At 41.5% G+C, this 20,254-nt stretch overlaps 1 protein-coding gene across 1 annotated transcript; it reads left to right on the forward strand.

Moving 5' to 3' along the window:
* The first annotated feature begins 5,975 nt into the window (after window positions 1–5,975).
* sypl2b (synaptophysin-like 2b) lies at window positions 5,976–19,727 on the forward strand. The gene is made up of 6 exons (XM_061987689.1): window positions 5,976–6,152; window positions 6,258–6,335; window positions 15,407–15,525; window positions 15,609–15,813; window positions 18,366–18,563; window positions 18,636–19,727. The coding sequence occupies exons 1-6, from the start codon at window positions 6,135–6,137 to the stop codon at window positions 18,756–18,758; spliced, it is 741 nt and encodes a 246-aa protein (XP_061843673.1). The 5' UTR covers window positions 5,976–6,134; the 3' UTR covers window positions 18,759–19,727.
* Window positions 19,728–20,254: the final 527 nt, after the last annotated feature.

Below are 20,254 nucleotides of genomic sequence, written 5' to 3' on the forward strand. Positions count from 1 at the left end.
GGATTAAGCCTCCCTTTGTCTTTAAAAACTAGTGAAGCCTCTGTTTGTAACTTTAATCAGGGTTCCTTGAATGCAACACGGTTATAGGCAATGAAATGTAAAAGTGAAACTTTCATAACTTTCTGCTATGCTTTACAAATGTGACAAAAGCCCAAGGGCCCCCTGTGCTTGGAGCCCTGGTGCAAAATCTCCATTTTCCCCACCATTTTGACGCCCCTGGTCACAGGTGAGCTGAAGACAACCCCAGCTGACATTGGGCCAGCTGGACTGGCCATCAATCAATCACACATATCGACCATTCTCACTCACAGTTAGATTGTCCAATTAGCATGACATGCATGTTTTTGGGATGTGGATGGAAGCCACGAGTACTTGGAGAAAATCCAAATATAAATATTGCAAATGATGTGTAAGTTTTATTATGTACATGTAGGCTACATGAACAATGTGATTGTGACTGGGCTTCACATTTCACACAGGCTGTATGCCAGGGCAGCTGCCTTAACAGAGGATAACCAGATTATGTTGCTTGAACAAAGCAAAAGGTGAGCAACTTCCTGCAGTCAAATATGAATATCTTGAGATAGATGATTATAGGTCAGAATGTATGAATATTGAATGTGGAATTCCATAAGGTTCGATTTTAGGACCCAAACTTTTTATTTTATATATAAATGATATTTGTGAGGTTTCGAACATTTTACAGTACGTATTATTCGCAGATGATACAAATCCATACTGTTCAGATGAATTGAAAATCTTAGCTGATAATATTGAAGAGGAAATAGTTAAACTAAAATTGTGGTTTGATGTAAATAAATGATCTGTAAATTTGGAAAAGACTTAATGTATGATATTCAGTAATAAAAGGAAGGTAAAAGTTAGTTTATCCATAAATAATGTGAAAATTGAGAAGGTGTCTGAAATCAGATTTCTTGGGGTCATCCTAGATGAAAAGTTGACATGGAAAGCTCATATATTGCATGTGAAAAATAAGGTATCTAAAAGCTTATTTATTTTGATCAAGGTTAAATACAGTTTCCCGTATAATGCAATGAGAATGTGATATTGCCCAATAATTCTACTTTATTTCAACTATTGTGCAGAAATATGGGAAAATACATATCACAGCAACATAATGCCTTTATTTAGACTTAGACTTAGACAAACTTTAATGATCCACAAGGGAAATTGTTCAACACAGTAGCTCAGTTACAATGATGGAAAGTGTAAGGATGGAAAGGACAATGCAGGTATAAATAGACTAATATAGCGATAAAAAATCTAACATATATACGAATATATACATAATATGTGTACAGAATAATATATATACAGATATATTATATTATGTCCATAACATATACACAATATATACAATATACAATATATACAACACATGTACAATATTACAGTATATACAGTATATGTGACAGCAGCAGCATAAAATAGAGAGTAGATCCAGCAGGAAATAGAAAATAGACATTATAAACAAAGAGAAGTAGCTAACATGGCAGGTGTCAGGTAATAGGCAGATGTCATCTATTGCTGTATGGCGAGTGATTATACAGCTGGATGGAGTGTGGAATGAAGGAGTTCTTGAATCGCACAGTGCGGGAAGGAAGTTGAAGGAGCTTGTTGGAGTATGAACTCCACTGTCCCTTAATTGTCAGGTGGAGTGGGTGGACAGGATTGTCCATGATGGCCAGCAGTATTTCTTTTACAGAAAAGAGCAATTCATATTATTTTTAAAGTATGATATAGAGACCACACAAATCCACAAATAGGTCAGGATTATTAAAACTAAAAGACATTGTAGAATTGCATACTCTATTAGTGAGGTTCAAAGCTAGAAATAAAGTTATTCCGAATGACTTACAAAAGTTATTCGTGTTCACGTCTGATCAAACTGATTTTTGATTTTGATTGGAAGTGTCATTGTGAAAAGGCTTAAATGAAAATTAAAATGTATGTTGGAGTTCAGGTGTTGGTGGAGGGAACAGTGATTAAGTCATCTAAAATAATTTGTGTTAAAAAAAAAGGGGCAGATAAATACAAGAATATTATTCTTCCATCTGCTCCTTTCTGATCATGGAAATGTATAAGAAACAAAAATACTATGAAAGAGTGAACTGTACGTGGCTTGTATATATGCATTTTCATGAAAGGAATAAAAAGAAATGATGAGGATGATGAATGAATAAGGAATGAGGATGTGGATGTCAACAACATCGATACATTTCTGGCAGAAAAAACACTACACCTATTATATTTAGAAAGTGTACTAACAAAAACAAAACAAGCTGACATTGCTGAAACAATGACAAAAACATCTACATAACTGAACGTCTGACAAAATGCAACACTGACATTGACAAGAAAGCATGCAACGTAAGGAAGCAGGAAAGAATTCAAGGCATTTCAAGGAGTGCAAACTGTAAAATGTACATGGAATTAAATGTGGGATCAGAGGAAGCCAAAGTACAAAGTACCTTGCCCTATTGCAGAATTGTTGGTGTTTTTTTAAGCATATTCTACAACCTTTTGCCCTAAATCAAGAATTTTAACAAAATGGCTAAATGAACCAAAAATATCAATACCTATTGGCTAGATGAGACCAAACCAATCAGACTGCGCTAAAAAATAGTACCGTGGCCACTGATTGGCTCAGCCTCAGACAGCATTATTATTGGCTGCAAACTCCCATCCCTCCACGACCTGTTCTCCTCCAGGACCAGGAGGCGTGTGGGTCGGATCACAGCTGACTCGTCTCACCCTGGACACAAACCAGACCCACACCTCCCGCCACCTGAACAGTTTTTTCCCCTTGGCCATTAGGCACATGAACAATAACAAGATCCCATAGCTCAGTTACAGCTCATGTTATTCTATTCTGTGTTATATGTGTTTTATGTTGCACGATTGGACCAATCGGGTTTGTGAACCTGTTCTCAAACAATTGCAATAAAAACTATTCTGATTCTGATTCTATATTGGATTAAAAGAGTGTAAATGTGACTAAAGGGTGTTTTTTCATGTCTAGCTCTCAAAATGTTGAAAAACATATAGCAAACAGTTTTTTATGCTCTCGCTATGAAAATATTAGATTTATTTATAATGATTCCTACTTTGCAGCAATTAATTTATCGTGGCCATGTCTGGAACCAATTAATAGAGGTATACAAGGGATTATGTACTTATTGTCAAAGATATCAAGGAATTGGACAAATAGAAGACATCATCTCGGAAATATGAGGGATTATGTCTTGCAGCTGGCCTGGAAACGCCTCCGTGTTTCTCCCGTACAAGTGGAAGAGGTGGCTGGAGACTGGGATGTCTGGGCTTCCCTTCTGAGACTGCTCCACCCGTGATCCCGACCCACATAAGTGGAAGAAAATGGATGGATGGATAAAATCTTGCTGTTTTTAGGATTTTTTTAATGAAACTATTGTGCAATATTAATCAAATTAACCATGGTTCTCAAACTTTATTCACCAAGTATCACTTCAGAAAAAACGTGGCACCCCAAATACCACCATAGTGACCAACATTAAAATACAATAGTGTAGTAGGCCTAAGTATTATCAATCAACGTTTATTTATATAGCCCTTAATCACAAATGCCTCAAAGGACTTCACAAACCACAACGACATCCTCGGATCTGATCCCATATCTGGGCAATTTAGGGTGACCGGTGCAATGAATGCCGAGTGGGTACGGTTAATAATCTGAGAGTCCAGTCCACAGGGACGTCAGCATTAATTATATTAATTAAAATCAAGACAGAGGTTTTATTTAACGAGTATATTTAATATTTTTGGCTATTGTAACATTACACACAGTTTGAACAGTAACACTGTGGAAATTAAAACATTGTACTTTAATCAAGTGATTCTTTGGCATACCACTAGATGGAGTCCGCGTACCACTAGTGATACACGTGCCACAGTTTGATAATCACTGGCTAAGGCTTAGAACACGAGACACAAACTGAAGGCCCGGGGGCCGGATCTGGCCCGCCACATTATTTTATGTGGCCTGCGAAAGCCTTGAAATAATGTGCATCAAATAAAGCACTTAATCTTTCTTACAAAACATATTTCCATTGTTCTTTAAATTTTGACCGAAAGATTGCATGTACTTCATACAATTGCATGTCTTTTACACTTGAGAATTGTCTGACCAGGCAAAGAACATTGTGTTAACACAGGGGTGTCCAAAGTGCGGTCCACAGCTATAATTTTGGTATGAAAAACAACAGTAAGAATGTAAGAAAAAGAGCAAACTTTTGTGATGTAATGAGAAAAAAGTTGAGAAAACGAAACAAAAAAAACTTTCCCACCAAGGGTCCATCCATCCATCCATCCATTTTCTACCGCTTGTCCCTTTCGGGGTCACGGGGGGTGCTGGAGCCTATCCCAGCTGCAATCGTACAGAAGGCGGGGTACACCCTGGACAAGTCGCCATCTCATCGCAGGGAAAATAAAACCAGACATTTATATTTAAAGACAAACATTGGGGTCAGCTTGGTGTTATAAGTGACAAAGTATATTATTATTAGTTATTAGTATCAAAAGTTCAGCTTTTCATTTTTTTAAATGTATTTTTACTGTATTTTTTTACCCCTCTAATAATAACAGTGCACTTTCTCAACCATCACACAAAGCTGATACTAAATTGTCTTTAAATATATATATATATATATATATATATAGTACAGGCCGAAAGTTTGGACATACCTTCTCATTTCAATGCGTTTTCTTTATTTTCATGGCTATTTACATTGTAGATTGTCACTGAAGGCATCAAAACTATGACACCTGTGAAGTGAAAAACATTTCAGGTGACGACCTTTTGTAGCTCATCGAGAGAATGCCAAGGGTGTGCAAAGCAGTAGTCAGAGCAAAGGGTGGCTATTTTGAAGAAACTAGAATATAAAACATGTTTTCAGTATATTTCACCTGTTTTTGTTAAGTACATAACTCCACATGTGTTGATTCATATATATATATATATATATATATATATATATATATATATATATATATATATATATATATATATATATATATTTAAAGACACAACTTAGTATCAGCTTTGTGTTATAGTTGAGAGAGTGCACTATTATTATTAAAGGTGTAAAACCAACATATTATATATATATATATATATATATATATATATATATATATATATATATATATACACACACACACACACACACACATCTGTATATATATATAAATTTTATATATATATATATAAATATATACACACACACGCACACACACACACATACATATATATATATATATATATATATATATATATATATATATATATATATATACATATATATACATATACATATATATATATATACATATATATATACATATACATACATACATATATATATATATATATATATATATATATATATATATATATATATATATATATATATATATATATATATATATATACACTGCTTAAACCTTTTTTTTTTTTTACAAAATAAAAATGTACCAATTTGGCTTTTTACCATGCTGCCCTTGGTGAAAAAGTTTGTATGCACCCCTCCATCCATCCATCCATTTCCTACCGCTTGTCCGCCCAGTATTACCATAAATTCCAGCCCCTTTTTTGTTAGAATAAAATGCTTGTTCCTCTGACTTATGATTTCCAAAACCAAGTACGTTATCTACATAAAAACTAATAATCAAATGCATTGGGAATATTGTGTGATAATATCACGAAGAGATTACACGTCAATATTCATATTCACTGTACCAAATGGCCCTCGGAGAGCAGCCGTCCCACAATGAAAAACGAGTTTGGACACCCGTGCCTTCGAGCTTGAAAGAGTTGGAACATTGTAGCGTCTATTAAGCACCACGTCACTGAGACATGAAGACCATAGCCTTTTATTATGCTCAAGACCACTTGGTCCTTGCAAGTATGCCTCAGTGGCGTCCCCTGCCGACGTCCTAGCACCGCGAGTCACGTGACACCCACAGGGACCCGAGCTGAAGTTGTAGAAAAACTTTTGACAAGTTCGGAGACAATCGAAACCAAAGAGGACTCACAACTTTAGTTTTGTTTGCTTTGTTTCCCCCCTTGTGGTGAAACAATGGAGTCTATTGCCCAGGTAACAACAGCACATATCGATCGAGCACTTTTATGTAAACACGCCTGTAACCAATGTAGAAATGCTTCATTTTCTTCTTTACTTTGCCTCCTCTGTTTACCACAGAAAGTGCTCACTTCTGGATTTACTTTCGATTTGGGTCCCCTTAAAGAGCCGTTGGCATTTATTCGTTTGCTCGAATGGGTAAGTTTGAACTTTAAAAAAACGCTGTGTCCATATGGAAGCTTTGCGGGGGCTGCTGTGTCTCATGATTATTGCATCCTTGCGGTCGACGCTGACATACCTCTTAATTTGGTCCACGCTGCGTGTCTTGTGACCAACGAAAACTATTTGCGTTAAAAACACTTTTGTATAGAATTAAGTTGTGCTGGTTATATATTTCTCCTTCCACGGAATTTGCCTGTCAACTTCTAGCGCTATTAGCTAGCTAAAGCGATGTATAGCATGCTAAGGTGTTAGCATACTAAAATAGTTTAGATCAGGGGTCCCCAACCACCGGGCCGCGGCCCAGTACCGGTCCGTGGATCGACTGGTACCGGCCGCACAAGAAATTGATTTTTTAAATATATATATATATTTTTTTAAATTAAATCAACATAAAAATCACAAGATACTAGTGATGGGTCCGGCAACACCGATGCATCGGCGCATGCGTCAAGCTCATAGAGCAAAACCCTGTGTCGGTGCGCGTACCGCTTTTAGAAAGTCACGTGAGCGATCATGAGCTGTTTTGGTCACGTGACCGATACGCGAACTGTGTCACACTGACGCCTCCTCTGTGCCCTGTGAGCGGGTCTTTTCTACGGCCGGAGAAATAATAACTAAGAAGAGAAAGCGTCTAAAATTGAATACTTTGGAAAAACTGTTTTTTTTAAAAATAAAAATGTGTAAAAAAAAAAAAAAAAAAATTTCCACAAGCATCCTCATTCACAACACGTTTTCTTAGATTTCCATGTTCCACCCGGACCACAGTCTTGGGGGCGTGCCTTATAGGCACTGCGTTTATTGTCCTCCACGAGCTGTCGTCACATCTGCTTTTCCTCCATTCCAACATCGTGCCGGCCCGATCACAGAATATGTGCGACTTCAGCACGCACACACACGTAAATGCAACGCAAACTTGGCCAACAGCGATACAGATTACACTGACGGTGCCCGTATAAATAACTTTAACACTGTTAGAAATATGCGCCACACTGTGAATCCACACCAAAGAAGAATGAAACACATTTTGGGAGAACATCCGCACAGTAACACAACATAAACACAACAAAACAAATACCCAGAATCCCATGCAGCCCTAACTCTTCCGGGCTGCAATATACACCCCCGCTACCACCAAACCCCCCCCTCCGTGTGTCGGTTGAGGTGGACAGGGTTGGGGGGGTGGGGTTTGGTGGTAGCGGCCAAAAAATATTTGTTTCTTCGCTGTGTGTTACGTCTTCGACGCATGGTTGTGGTTGTCGTGTTCCTTCCAAGGCAGGAGACAAGAAGGAGCGGAGTGCAGGTAGGATTTTAAGTATATTTAATAAATAAAAGGCAGGACAAAAATACAAAAACAGAGGACGCTAGCAAGCGTGGAGCTAAACAAAAAAACCAAAATGTCACCAAGGGTGATAAACAAGGAATGCTAGCGTGCACAAACTTACTATGAGGAGAAAACCAGGGGAAACGTAAATGTTGCGTAGAGCAAACATTGACCCAGCACTTACTGCTGGGTGACAGGAAACTATAAAGGGGAGTGATTAGCCAAAACACCTGGTGGAAACACTAATTGCCAAAACTAAGACAGGTGAGGAGAATCAGTGCCCATGGAAACCAGCAGTAAACAGGGAAAGAGGGTGCACCCAGGAAACAGACTAAAACCATAAACATAATCAACATAATTCATGCCATGATCCGGGTAACGGATCATGACATAACCCCCCCCTTAAGGGACGGATCCCAGACGTCCCAAACTAGAAACCCCTCCCCAACAAAAAAAACCCAGAAAGTCAAAAGTCACGGGAGGGTGGAGGGAGGACTTGGTGGTGGGCCGCCAGGCCACGTGTCCCCGAAGCCACCGGGGACAAGTCAGGTGGCGGCGGCGGGTGGATTGTCGCCGCAATCGTCGAGGCGGGCGACCTCGGAACGGCCATGTCTGTGGCCGTTGAGGAGGCGGACGAGACTGGCGCCAGAACTTCAGCAGTCTTTGAGTCCTGTACCAAAGTCTGGGGCGTCGCTGCTGTTGGCGCCAAAAGCGTCCATGAAAAGTCCAGAAACGACAAGGTGGGCGGCGCCGTGGTGCGGCCCGCCGGACAAAAGGAGGTGGGCGGCGCCGAGGTGCGGCCCGCCGGACACGAGGAGGTGGGCGGCGCCGTGTTGCGGCCCGCCGGACACGAGGAGGTGGGCGGCGCCGTGCTGCGGCCCGCCGGACACGAGGTGGGTACGTCGTAGGCGAGGCAGGCGCGGGAGGCGTCGTCGCCGTGGTAACAGGAAGCGTCGTCGCCGTGGAAACAGGAAGCGCCGTCGCCGTGGAAACAGGAGGCGTCGTCGCCGTGGAAACAGGAAGCCTCGTCGCCGTGGAGGCGTAGTCTCTGTCGGCGTGGGCGGAGCCGTCGCCATGGAAGCAGGAGGCGTCGTCTCTGTCGGCGTGGGCGGAGCCGTCGCCATGGAAGCAGGAGGCGTCGTCTGTCAGCGTGGGCGGAGCCAGAGGCGGAGCAGGCGGCTCGTCTGTCGGCGTGGGCGGAGCCAGAGGCGGAGCAGGCGGCTCGTCTGTCGGCGTGGGCGGAGCCAGAGGCGGAGCAGGCGGCTCGTCTGTCGGCGTGGGCGGAGCAGCCGGCTCGTCTGTCGGCGTGGGCGGAGCCAGAGGCGGAGCAGGCGGCTCGTCTGTCGGCGTGGGCGGAGCCAGAGGCGGAGCAGGCGGCTCGTCTGTCAGCGTGGGCGGAGCCAGAGGCGGAGCAGGCGGCTCGTCTGTCGGCGTGGGCGGAGCCAGAGGCGGAGCAGGCGGCTCGTCTGTCGGCGTGGGCGGAGCCAGAGGCGGAGCAGGCGGCTCGTCTGTCGGCGTGGGCGGAGCCAGAGGCGGAGCAGGCAACGGAGTATCTGCGGGTGGTGGATGTCTGAGCTGGACTGCTGTGTTGGCCGTAGGGGGAATCATCACCTGCAGTGCGGAGAGTATACTTCCCATCTGTCTCTCCAAAGCACCAAGGCGGGCGTCTTGGTGTTCCGCCATGGCGTTGACGCAAGCCCCAAGAACGCCAAACTGTTCCTCTTGTTGTTCAAGTTGTTTGGCCTGTTGGTGCAATGCCCTTTTTACTGGGTTGGTCTCTGCGGGGTCTTGTGTGCTTTGCAGTGCTGGAGCAGGAGGTGGAGAGGATGACGTTTGCAGGACCACCAGGGTTGATGGTGGCGTCAGAGTGGCAGGCGTCCGGGCTGTCGGCGTGGGAGGAGCCAGAGGAGTGGGCGGAGTGTTCTCTGCTGATTGGGATTGTTCCTCCAGTTGCAGTTCAATAAGTACCTTGCGGTACCACTCATCCACCCAAGCCGGACTGTACTTCTCTGGCGGGTCCAACTTGCTTTGTGGCACTGGGGCAGGAAGTAGGACCGAAGCAGACAGCGCCCCCGCTGGAGGAGAGGCAGGCAGCATCCTCAGTGGAATGAGGTCTGCTTGTCCCGCTGACACGCTACCAGCACTGGCCCCCCCCTCAGGAAGCAGATTCCAGATGCTAGATGGAGCTGGTGGGGGGAGCGCTTGTGAGAGTTCGGCGGGAGCAGAGGGCACGGGCGGGTGGGCTCTAGGAAGCCTGGAAGCTGGCTTTGTGCGTGTGCGCCGCTGGCGCCTTTCTGGACAGTTGCCAGCAGGTGGTGTCTGAAGGGAGGAGAAGCCGCACGGGAAGAGCCTGGCAGACAATGTTGAGGGCAAAGTGTCCGTGTTGTACCCCTTCTGCGCCTGCTCTGAGCTGCCCCGCTGCCCGAGCCTTCGCGTACCGGGTGGGGTGGACGACGTCCGGGTGGCTTGAGAGTGGGGGAGGAAACGGGTCTCTGCTTCCGTGAACTTAGCCATTAGCTGCTCCCATGCTACCATGGCGTCGGCCGGAATATCTTCTTCGGACAGCTCGGCTTCGTCCTCGTGTTGCCACGGCTGGGTGTCCGCTTGGAGCTCCAGGAGGATCTCTTGTTTGTCCGTGTTGGACAGGAACACTTCGTCTGGCTGGGTCAATCTGTTACGTCTTCGACGCATGGTTGTGGTTGTCGTGTTCCTTCCAAGGCAGGAGACAAGTAGGAGCGGAGTGCAGGTAGGATTTTAAGTATATTTAATAAATAAAAGGCAGGACAAAAATACAAAAACAGAGGACGCTAGCAAGCGTGGAGCTAAACAAAAAAACCAAAATGTCACCAAGGGTGATAAACAAGGAATGCTAGCGTGCACAAACTTACTATGAGGAGAAAACCAGGGGAAACGTAAATGTTGCGTAGAGCAAACATTGACCCAGCACTTACTGCTGGGTGACAGGAAACTATAAAGGGGAGTGATTAGCCAAAACACCTGGTGGAAACACTAATTGCCAAAACTAAGACAGGTGAGGAGAATCAGTGCCCATGGAAACCAGCAGTAAACAGGGAAAGAGGGTGCACCCAGGAAACAGACTAAAACCATAAACATAATCAACATAATTCATGCCATGATCCGGGTAACGGATCATGACACTGTGGTCCGTATGGGTCGCAGCAGTACTCAGTTGTAATACACTTTTCCACCACTTGTGGCAGTAATGACAATATCAACTAAACAGAAGAAATAAAGAGGAACTGCACTTTTTGGGGAATTTTGCCTATTGTTTACAATCATTATTAATGACAAGATATAAAAGGTTTTTAACATATAACAATTGGCTTGATCTTGGTGGATCGCAATGCAGCTCATGGGAGCAATCAATTCTACCTCTAAATCACTTTAAAATGTATTCAGAAACCGTCTACAATACTTCATTTACGCTCCGTAACCTGTATAATAACCAAGTTGTAGTGACATTGTGTTTGTAAAAGCGAACACTGAGGAACTGTATTTCTAGCGTAACACATCGGCGTGCTTTGGTATTAGCTGTAAAAGCTAACTACGGCAAGAGATAAGCTAGCTTCTACAACAACACAAAATACATTTGAGTTTGTAGTGCACAACACTGCAATACAACATCAATTTTGTGACCAACAAATATGTGCTCCAATCACTCTATCACAAAAAATTAGAGTTGTAGAAATTATTGGAAGCTCAAGACAGCCATGACATTATGTCCTTTACAAGCAGCGCTCGAAATTTACCTCGGCAAAAGACGAGGGTGGTCTCGGCTTTTGCCGTAATGCCCAAAAAATGTACTAACATTTGCGGCAAGAACATGTCGTGAATGCCTTTGACTTTTTACTTGTTAATGGACGAGGGATGTAACAATAAACGGTATAATGATAATTTGCGATAATTCCAGACGGTTAGTAATACCGTTAAATTTTTTTAGTTACCGAAAAACCGTCATTTATTAATGCATTTTAGGCAACACAAAGTCAGGCGCATATGCACTAGCGGTGTTTGGCTTGATCATGGCGGACTAAGGACACACACTTTGCTGCAGAGATTTCCCCTCAGAGTAAACGGAGCCAAGCGCTTGTTTTAATGTCATTTACATGCTGCATGGTAACTCTCATTCCCAGCAGCTGACGGAAGGACGCTAGTTGCATGTTCAAAATGAAACTGCAACATCAAATATTGTTCTCCTCCAGCAGCATTGCGCTCTTAACCGCACACGAGACTCCACAGAAGTAGAAGCGATTGAAATGAAGTGAAACGAAGCGATCGGCTCCATTAGCTCGGAGGAAAATTTTTTTCAAAGCAAAGTCCATGAAGTCGCCGCCATGTTTCCCAAACCGAGCGACTCTAGTGAGCATGCGCAGATGCCATATTCAGGAAGTAAGCAGTTGACTAAAATGCATTAATAATTCAGTAATTAAAAATGTAAACAGTATTACTAATCGTGTGGAATTTATCGTTACATCCCTAGTCCATTAACAAGTAAAAAGTCAAGGGCGGTCGCGGCATGTTGTTGCCGTGGATGCTGGTTACATTTTTTAGGGCATTACGGCAAGAGACAAGGGCGGTCGCAGCAATTGCCGCGGTTAAATTTGAGTCCTGCGGTATTACTAACCGTCAAGAGTTTTATCGCAAATGATCATTATACCGTTTACCGTTACATCCCTCGTCCATTAACAAGTAAAAAGTCAAGGGCGGTCACGGCATGTTCTTGCCGTCGATGTTGGTACATTTTTTAGGACATTACGGCAAGTGACGAGGGCGGTCGTGGCTTATGCCGTAGTTGCCGTGTTTAAATTCGAGACCCGTATTATCTTATCCTGCAACAAGGAAAGCAAATTGTCCATCAATCTGTTAGTAAGAATATAGGTGTGGTGAAATGTGGTGAAATCGTCAGGACGATTGAGGGTACCCCCCCTCATGAAACAGGCCTGTAGAGATGAAATAGTCTTGTGATTTTTTTTCCCCACACATACATATATTGCGCTCTACTACGGTATCAAGCACTATTTTTTTGGATAACCTTATTAAGACATATATATATATATATATATATATATATATATATATATATATATAATATTCACTGTTACATGCGGCTCTCTGAGCGCAGCCATAATTGCGACATGGCCCTCACTAATAACGAGTTTGACACACCTGGTTTAGACCTAATTAGAACTATTTGGAAGCTGGAAATGTAAAATAAAAGTACTCAATGAAGAAAAAATTGCTGTCCAATTGTAAAGCGAACATTTCTAATCTGTGCGTTAGGTAATGGATTGATTGATTGATTGATTGAAACTTTTATTAGTAGATTGCACAGTGAAGTACTTATTCCGTACAATTGACCACTAAATGGTAACACCCGAATAAGTTTTTCAACTTGTTTAAGTCGGGGTCCACTTAAATTGATTCATGATACAGATATATACTATCAAATATATACTAACATCATAATACAGTCATCACACAAGATAATCATCAGAGTATATACATTGAATTATTTACATTATTTACATTATTTACAATCCGGGGTGTGGGATATGGAGGGGGGGGGGGGGGTAGGTTTGGTTGGTATCAACACTTCAGTCATCAACAATCAGCATCAACAAACAGATATAGAGCCATGTGAAAAAATCAGGAAACTGGCTGATGTAACTGTTCTACTCCTGTACTACCGCACACATATGCGATACCATCTCAGTGCCCCTGTGGTTAGAGTGTCCTGAGACTGGGAGGTCGTGAGTTCAAACCCCGGCCGAGTCATACCAAAGACTACAAAAAATTGGACCCATTGCCTCCCTGCTTGGCACTCAGCATCAAGGGTTGGAATTGGGGGTTAAATCACCAAATGATTCCTGAGCGCAGCGCACGCTGCTGCTCACTGCTCCCCTCACCTCCCAGGGAGTGAACATGGGGATTGGTCAAATGCAGAGGACACATTTCACCACACCTAGTGTGTGTGTGACAATCGTTGGGACTTTAACTTTATTTGTCAAAACATGCTCCCCTACTGTGTTGCCTGTGCCATTATTTTAATTGGACAAATACACCACATGACAGCGCTGTTATTTAACCCTAAAGTTATTGACTTGAAATTTCCTCCATGTGTTCTACAAAACACCCCTGTAACTTTAAGGCAGGGTTGTTCAACTAAGTTCTTCTAGGGGTTAGTGTCACTGCTATGCAAAAAACACAAATTTCCACTGCAGAGGAGGCTGACTCTCAGGTGTTAAAACGTATCGAAAAACCGTGATTTATAGCCGCACTTTGATAAATTCACGGACATACTCTTAAGTGCTAACATGAACACAAGAGTCATAAACGTCCTTCCACCTTAAGAAACAACCCATCCCAATCTAAAAGTATTTAAACACATTACTGTCTGAACAAATAAGATATTCAACTGTGCACATTGAACCTACAAGCCGTGTGCTCTCTTGGAAAAGAGTGATTGATGTATACTTAGAGGCATGGAAATGTTTTTTTTTTTTTTTACAAATTTATTAATAAAGCTGTCTAAAACAAAAAGTAAACTTGCGTGATGTCACATAAACTAGATGTAAACCAAAGTGAACACTCAATTTGCCTTTATCAATACAACTGGATGGACAAATGAAATTAGAAAAAGTAGACTCAAAAATATGGCTCTTAAAATGGTAAATGGCGAATGGGTTGTACTTGTATAGCGCTTTTCTACCTTTTTTTAAGGAACTCAAAGCGCTTTGACACTATTTCCACATTCACCCATTCACACACTGATGGCGGGAGCTGCCATGCAAGGCGCTAACCACGACCCGTCAGGAGCAAGGGTGAAGTGTCTTGCTCAAGGACACAACGGACATGACTAGGATGGTAGAAGGTGGGGATGGAACCAGGAACCCTCAGATTGCTGGCACAACCACTCTCCCAACTTCGCCCCGCCGTCCCTCATAAGAATCTAGAACAATATTTAATGTTTCTTTTGCCAAGAAAGTATATTGTATGTCACTTTATTATAGTTATTTGTGGTGAATACATTTTGAGCACAATAACTGCTATAAATGTTACAAAGTGGAACAGGAAGTGGAACAGGAAGATGCAAACGTTAGCAATACCAGCTACTTGAGAGACAGTGCTACCACTGGATACACATTTTAATATCAACATCATGCTAGGTTAGCCTATTTGCTGTAGAAAACCAAAATGATTAAACATACAACTCCCACGTCTGTGGCTGACTGACAAATAGATGGTAGAGCCTCAGGCTTTATTTTAAGATGTGTAGCAAAACCTACTTAAAAAATGTGGTGGGCATGTACACTGGGTGGTTTTATGTAGCTTGGGGCCAATCAGAGGTGGTGGTAAGTAACTGAGGAAGGAGTTTTTAAACACCATGAACACCCGGGACTTGAAAAGTAACTGTTTGAGCGCCTCTTCTTTTAAAGAGTGGCACAAACAAGTAAGGTAGATGATAGTTTTTTTGTCATGTTTGGTGGGTATAAACAATATGAGACACATATTGTTACTGTTATTATTGTTTAAGTCCACATTGTACAGTTGGAGACATTTTATTATGAGTTGGTCAACTAGTAAGTATGACAGTATGGCCAAACATTCCTTAAAGTGACTATGACAAGAATGTCCTGCCATGAGTATGTTGATTAAATAAAAAGAGAAGTGTGAGTGCAGCTCTCATCTGTGCGCATTGTTGCAGGTGTTCACAATATTTGCTTTTGCCACAACCGGAGGCTACAGCGGCACAACCAGTGTTAATGTCCAGTGTCCTGGGGGCCAGAATCAAGAAATAACAGCGGATTTCAACTATCCATTTAGGTGAGCACACCGTGCCACACCTTTTAACACCTACACGATCCTACAATAAAGTGTGTTGGCGTGCAATATGTTGGTTTGCACAGGTTGATGGCGCATCCGTATAATGTCTCGACATGTGTGGTCAATCAAACTACCACTACCGTTTACTACCTGACCGGAGACCACTCGTCATCTGCACAGTTTTACGTCTGCATCGGCGTGTTGGCGTTTCTCTACAGTACTGCCTGCCTGGTTATCTACTTGGGCTTCCAGCAGATGTACAGAGAGACCAGCCGTGGCCCAGTTGTGGTATGTTTTTCCTTTTCGGTGAAAAAAAGCATGAATGTATGGCACGTGTTTGGAGTGTAAAATGACTTCTTGTAACCGGCTAACGGCGGGTCACAGAGTGCATCTAACAGGCTGGTGTAAAAAACAAAAAAAAACATTGTGGCAGGTAGCAGCAGTATGCAGGATGCTGCTCTTAAACTCAATGGGGTTGTAATTCTGTCTGTAAGACCTGGTATGACTCATATAAAGGGTGCCCAAACGTTGTCCACTGAGGGCTGTAAAGAAAAATATAAAATATCCTGGTACCATGTAAATTCTTAAAACATGCTAACACCAATACAATATAGGCCACCTCACTCCTGCCCACTTCTCCAAAGAGGGCTGGCTCAGGGTGGAGGACAGAGTAAAACAACTTGCACTGAGCATAGTCTATAAAATCCGCTACACCTCCCTGATACCGAAGTACATGTCAAACTACTTCTTTAACGTAAATGACCACCATAACTACAACACCAGGGGGAGCTCCACTAACCACGTTAAACCCAGATTCCGAACTAACAAAGGTCTTAACTCATTGTCATTTTATGCCACATCAATGTGGAATGCGCTCCCAACAGGTATAAAAGAAAGTGCATCTCTATCCTCCTTCAAAACCGCAATAAAAGTTCACCTCCAGGCAGCTACAACCCTAAACTAACACCCTCCCCGGATTGTTAATAATCAAATGTAAACAATCAAATGCAGATACTTTTTCTTATGCCTTCTGATCTCTCTCTCTCTCTCTCTCTCTCTCTCTCTCTCTCTCTCTCTCTCTCTCTCTCTCTCTCTCTCTCTCTCTCTGCCTCTCTCTCTGCCTCTCTCTCTGCCCACTACTTGCTGTCCATATCCTACCAAGTCAGACCTACACTGTTCCAATATCCATTTCTCTGTTCTCAATTGTTGATGACTGATGATAACAACCAAACCCGCCCCCCTCCACACCCCGGATTGTAAATAATGTCAATAATTCAATGTGATGATCTTGTGTGATGACTGTATTATGATGATAGTATATATCTGATAGTATATATCTGTATCATGAACCAATGGATTTAAGTGGATCCCGACTTAAACAAGTTGAAAAACTTAATCGGGTGTTACCATTTAGTGGTCAATTGTACGGAATATGTACTTCACTGTGCAACCTACTAATAAAAGTCTCAATCAAAGTCAAGAACAGCTTTGTGTTAAAGGTGACAAGGAAAAAAACTACAATATTAGTAGGCCTGGGCCGGTCAATAAATCACTGTCTGTATGACCTGGTATGACTCATATAAAGGGTGCCCAAACGTTGTCCACTGAGGACTGTAAAGAAAAATATAAAATATCCTGGTACCATTTAAATTCTTAAAACATTCTAACACCAATACAATATAGGTCAAGAACAGCTTTGTGTTATAGGTGACAAGGAAAAAAACTACACTATTAGTAGGCCTGGGCCGATAGTCAATAAATCAACTAACCAAACAATAAATTGAAATTAACTCAATAATTTTACCGTCATCGATAAATTACCATGTCGGACATCGCTCTCAGCACCTGAGCGTGTTTATTCAATAATATAATTAAATGAATGGAGTGAATCTTCTTGTCAGTCATGCATAATTTTTGTCTCAGTTGGTCCAGGTGGGGAAGCTAGTTTACACCCACAGGATGCACAGACAGAGCCTTGCTAGTCACTACTCATTAGTAGGGAGCACAGCAAGGTAACAAAATTAAGAGAAAAAACGATGATTGCAAAGCCAAATGTCCGGTGTGGGAATATGCACAGCCCTTTGTTTTTCAACTGTGCTTGTTTTTAAAAGGCTTTATAAATAAAGTTGGTACGGTTGGTAATATTTCAGCTTCAAGCGAATGAGCAAGAGGAGTCCATTGACACATAGCCAGTAAGTAGGCCCAATTTGTTGGAAAGTGATGGCAACAAAAAACAAACACCCAACCCATCTGATTCTTATTGGGGAAAAAACACTAACTCTTAAGTGTGAGTTGGAAAATAATTTAATAATCGACGTGACCTTGGTATGTACGACGGTTGGCGAGACATGGGGATGGTTACACATTATGCATGTGCAGTGACAGTGTGAATTTAAAACAAGTTGTATTAAAAGAAACACAATTGATGTGAAACTAACACTAGTCGTCTTCTTGTTTTCAATCTTTTCAAACATCAAAGTGAACGTGGCTGATGATGACCGCATTTGATATGCTTTATAAAGCTAAATGACACAATTGTCGTCAGCCATGTTTTTTGTTTATTTTCAAACTAAAACGCTCTGATGTCAGACTTTGTATGTTCCTACTGGGACGATCCTTTTGCAAATACAAGGAAATTCTCTTCTTGCTTGTATCTGCTGTTCATGTGCAGCACTCTCACTCTAACATATATAGTGTGTGTTAGTGTGTGTGGCAACTGCAATACCAGAAAGATAAACTTAACTTCCTGTGTTAGTGTGTGTGTGGCAACTGCAATACCAGAAAGATAAACTTAACTTCCTGTTGGAATTTTTTTTTTTTTTTTTAATGTTCTTTCTCAGGACCTGCTGGTTACTGCAGCCTTTGCGTTCATGTGGCTGGCATCTGCCTGTGCCTGGGCCAAAGGTTTGTCCGACGTGAAGTGGGCAACCAGTCCTGCAACCATTTTGACTTTTCTCACTGTCTGCAAGAACACCACCATCAACATCAAGTGCGCCCCTGGTGCAATGCCTCACATGGGTCGACTAAACGCCTCTGTGGTAGGTTCTCTGCACGACATAACCCCAAGTGTACTTTGCACGACCATGACATTATTTTATTTATTCCGACAGATCTTTGGTTTTCTTAACTTCATCTTGTGGGGCGGTAACTGCTGGTTCATTTACAAGGAAACTCCCTTTCACAAATCACCCAACCAGCCTGCAGATGCAGAGGCTGGAGGCAGACCGTCGTAACTACCCAGCTTCCTCATGCTATAACAGTCTAACCAGTGTGGTTGTTGTTATGTAGATTGAGAAACTGCTGCAGATAACATGGTGTGTGGGTTTAAAACTGACTGTTACATGTGAGTCATTTGCATTGACTATAGATAGGTCTTACATTTACACCAAAACTAGAAATGATAGCAGTCAGATATTTACTCCTTTTCAATAAAAGGTTAGTTTGTGTCCTAAAAACTAATATTTAAACCCCAACAGCAATCTTAATTGTGGCCTTTATTCATATGGTTTTGTACCTGGACTGTTTAGTTTTGTCTGTGTAAAATACCAACCATACTGCACTTATAGCGCTACAAAACTAATTATTTATCTGTGTTACAAAAGTCAAGAAGCGTTTATAGGTTTTCTAAATACTTGTCTTGAATGTGATAAGAAGAAGAAGAAGAAGAAGTTGACATTTCAGTAACTAGAACAATTACTTAGAAGGAAAAACATTTGGAAAAAGTGGTTGCCAATGTAAGATTATTTATAAAGTGCAAATGCAATTTTATTTTCTACTGTTTTTCTTTTTCTTTACGTCACTTGACTAATCAAATAAGTGCTGTTTCTTTAATATCTAGCATTTTGACAAAAACAGCACATTTATATTTACAGAAGGTTATATGTTTTCCAAACTGCAAATTGAACTATTGCAGTTGTTTGACTCATCTTGCAGGTGTTTTTTCTATTTCCATATTAATATGAGTTATTTCATACAGGCCCAGCAAAGTCTCAGCTACAAAATATTTGTACATCATTTCTAGTCAATTGCTGTTTATTATTTTTGGACTAATGTGTTTTGTTACTAATTGACTGCATATTTTGACATCTTGCTTTGTACTGGCTTCTACCTATATTCTGTTACAAGACAATGCATGTTCATTGTAAACATTTCCTAAATTAACAAATAAAGCCTTGCTCATTTTACATTGAGCATCATCATGATCCACTGTTGTCATACTCAAGTACAGTACAATGTGCCTCTAACATCCTCCATTTATTTATTACTGTGGCTGGAAAAGTAATTTGTTGTTAAAAGAATAATTACATTGAGTTGTTTCATTGGTAGCGTGTATCAAAAATATATATTTTTGGTAAATATTGTACAGTGAATGGAGGCAGCCTGCCACAAGTTTATGGTAAATGAGAATATGTAATGCCACTAAAAACACACTAGGTGGCAGAGTTGTTGCAGTAGCGAGTGCTTCCTATATGAGAACTGAAGTTTTAAAACTTTTTAATTTTCCTTATTCATTTTTATTTAAATATTTCCGAAATTCTATATCCTGGGGTGCATAAGTACATCTCATTGTTTGGCATGTCACAATGAGCTTTTAAACAAATACTTCTTCAACATCATACTGAATTAAAACCACACATATTTGAATATCGTGTCCAACAACATTTAATAAACCTAGCAGTTTATCAGCAACAAACAATGCAATTTCTACTTCACCTGTCAATCATGTTGT

The sequence above is a fragment of the Nerophis lumbriciformis genome, linkage group LG01 (assembly GCF_033978685.3).
Source record: "Nerophis lumbriciformis linkage group LG01, RoL_Nlum_v2.1, whole genome shotgun sequence".
NCBI classification, from domain to species: Eukaryota; Metazoa; Chordata; class Actinopteri; order Syngnathiformes; family Syngnathidae; genus Nerophis; species Nerophis lumbriciformis.

Bases quoted from the DNA above. Each gene is read 5' to 3' on its own strand.
- sypl2b (XM_061987689.1), top strand. The intron at 6,336-15,406 runs GTAAGTTTGAAC...GCATTGTTGCAG, and splicing joins TTATTCGTTTGCTCGAATGG to GTGTTCACAATATTTGCTTT. The intron at 18,564-18,635 runs GTAGGTTCTCTG...TTATTCCGACAG, and splicing joins GTCGACTAAACGCCTCTGTG to ATCTTTGGTTTTCTTAACTT.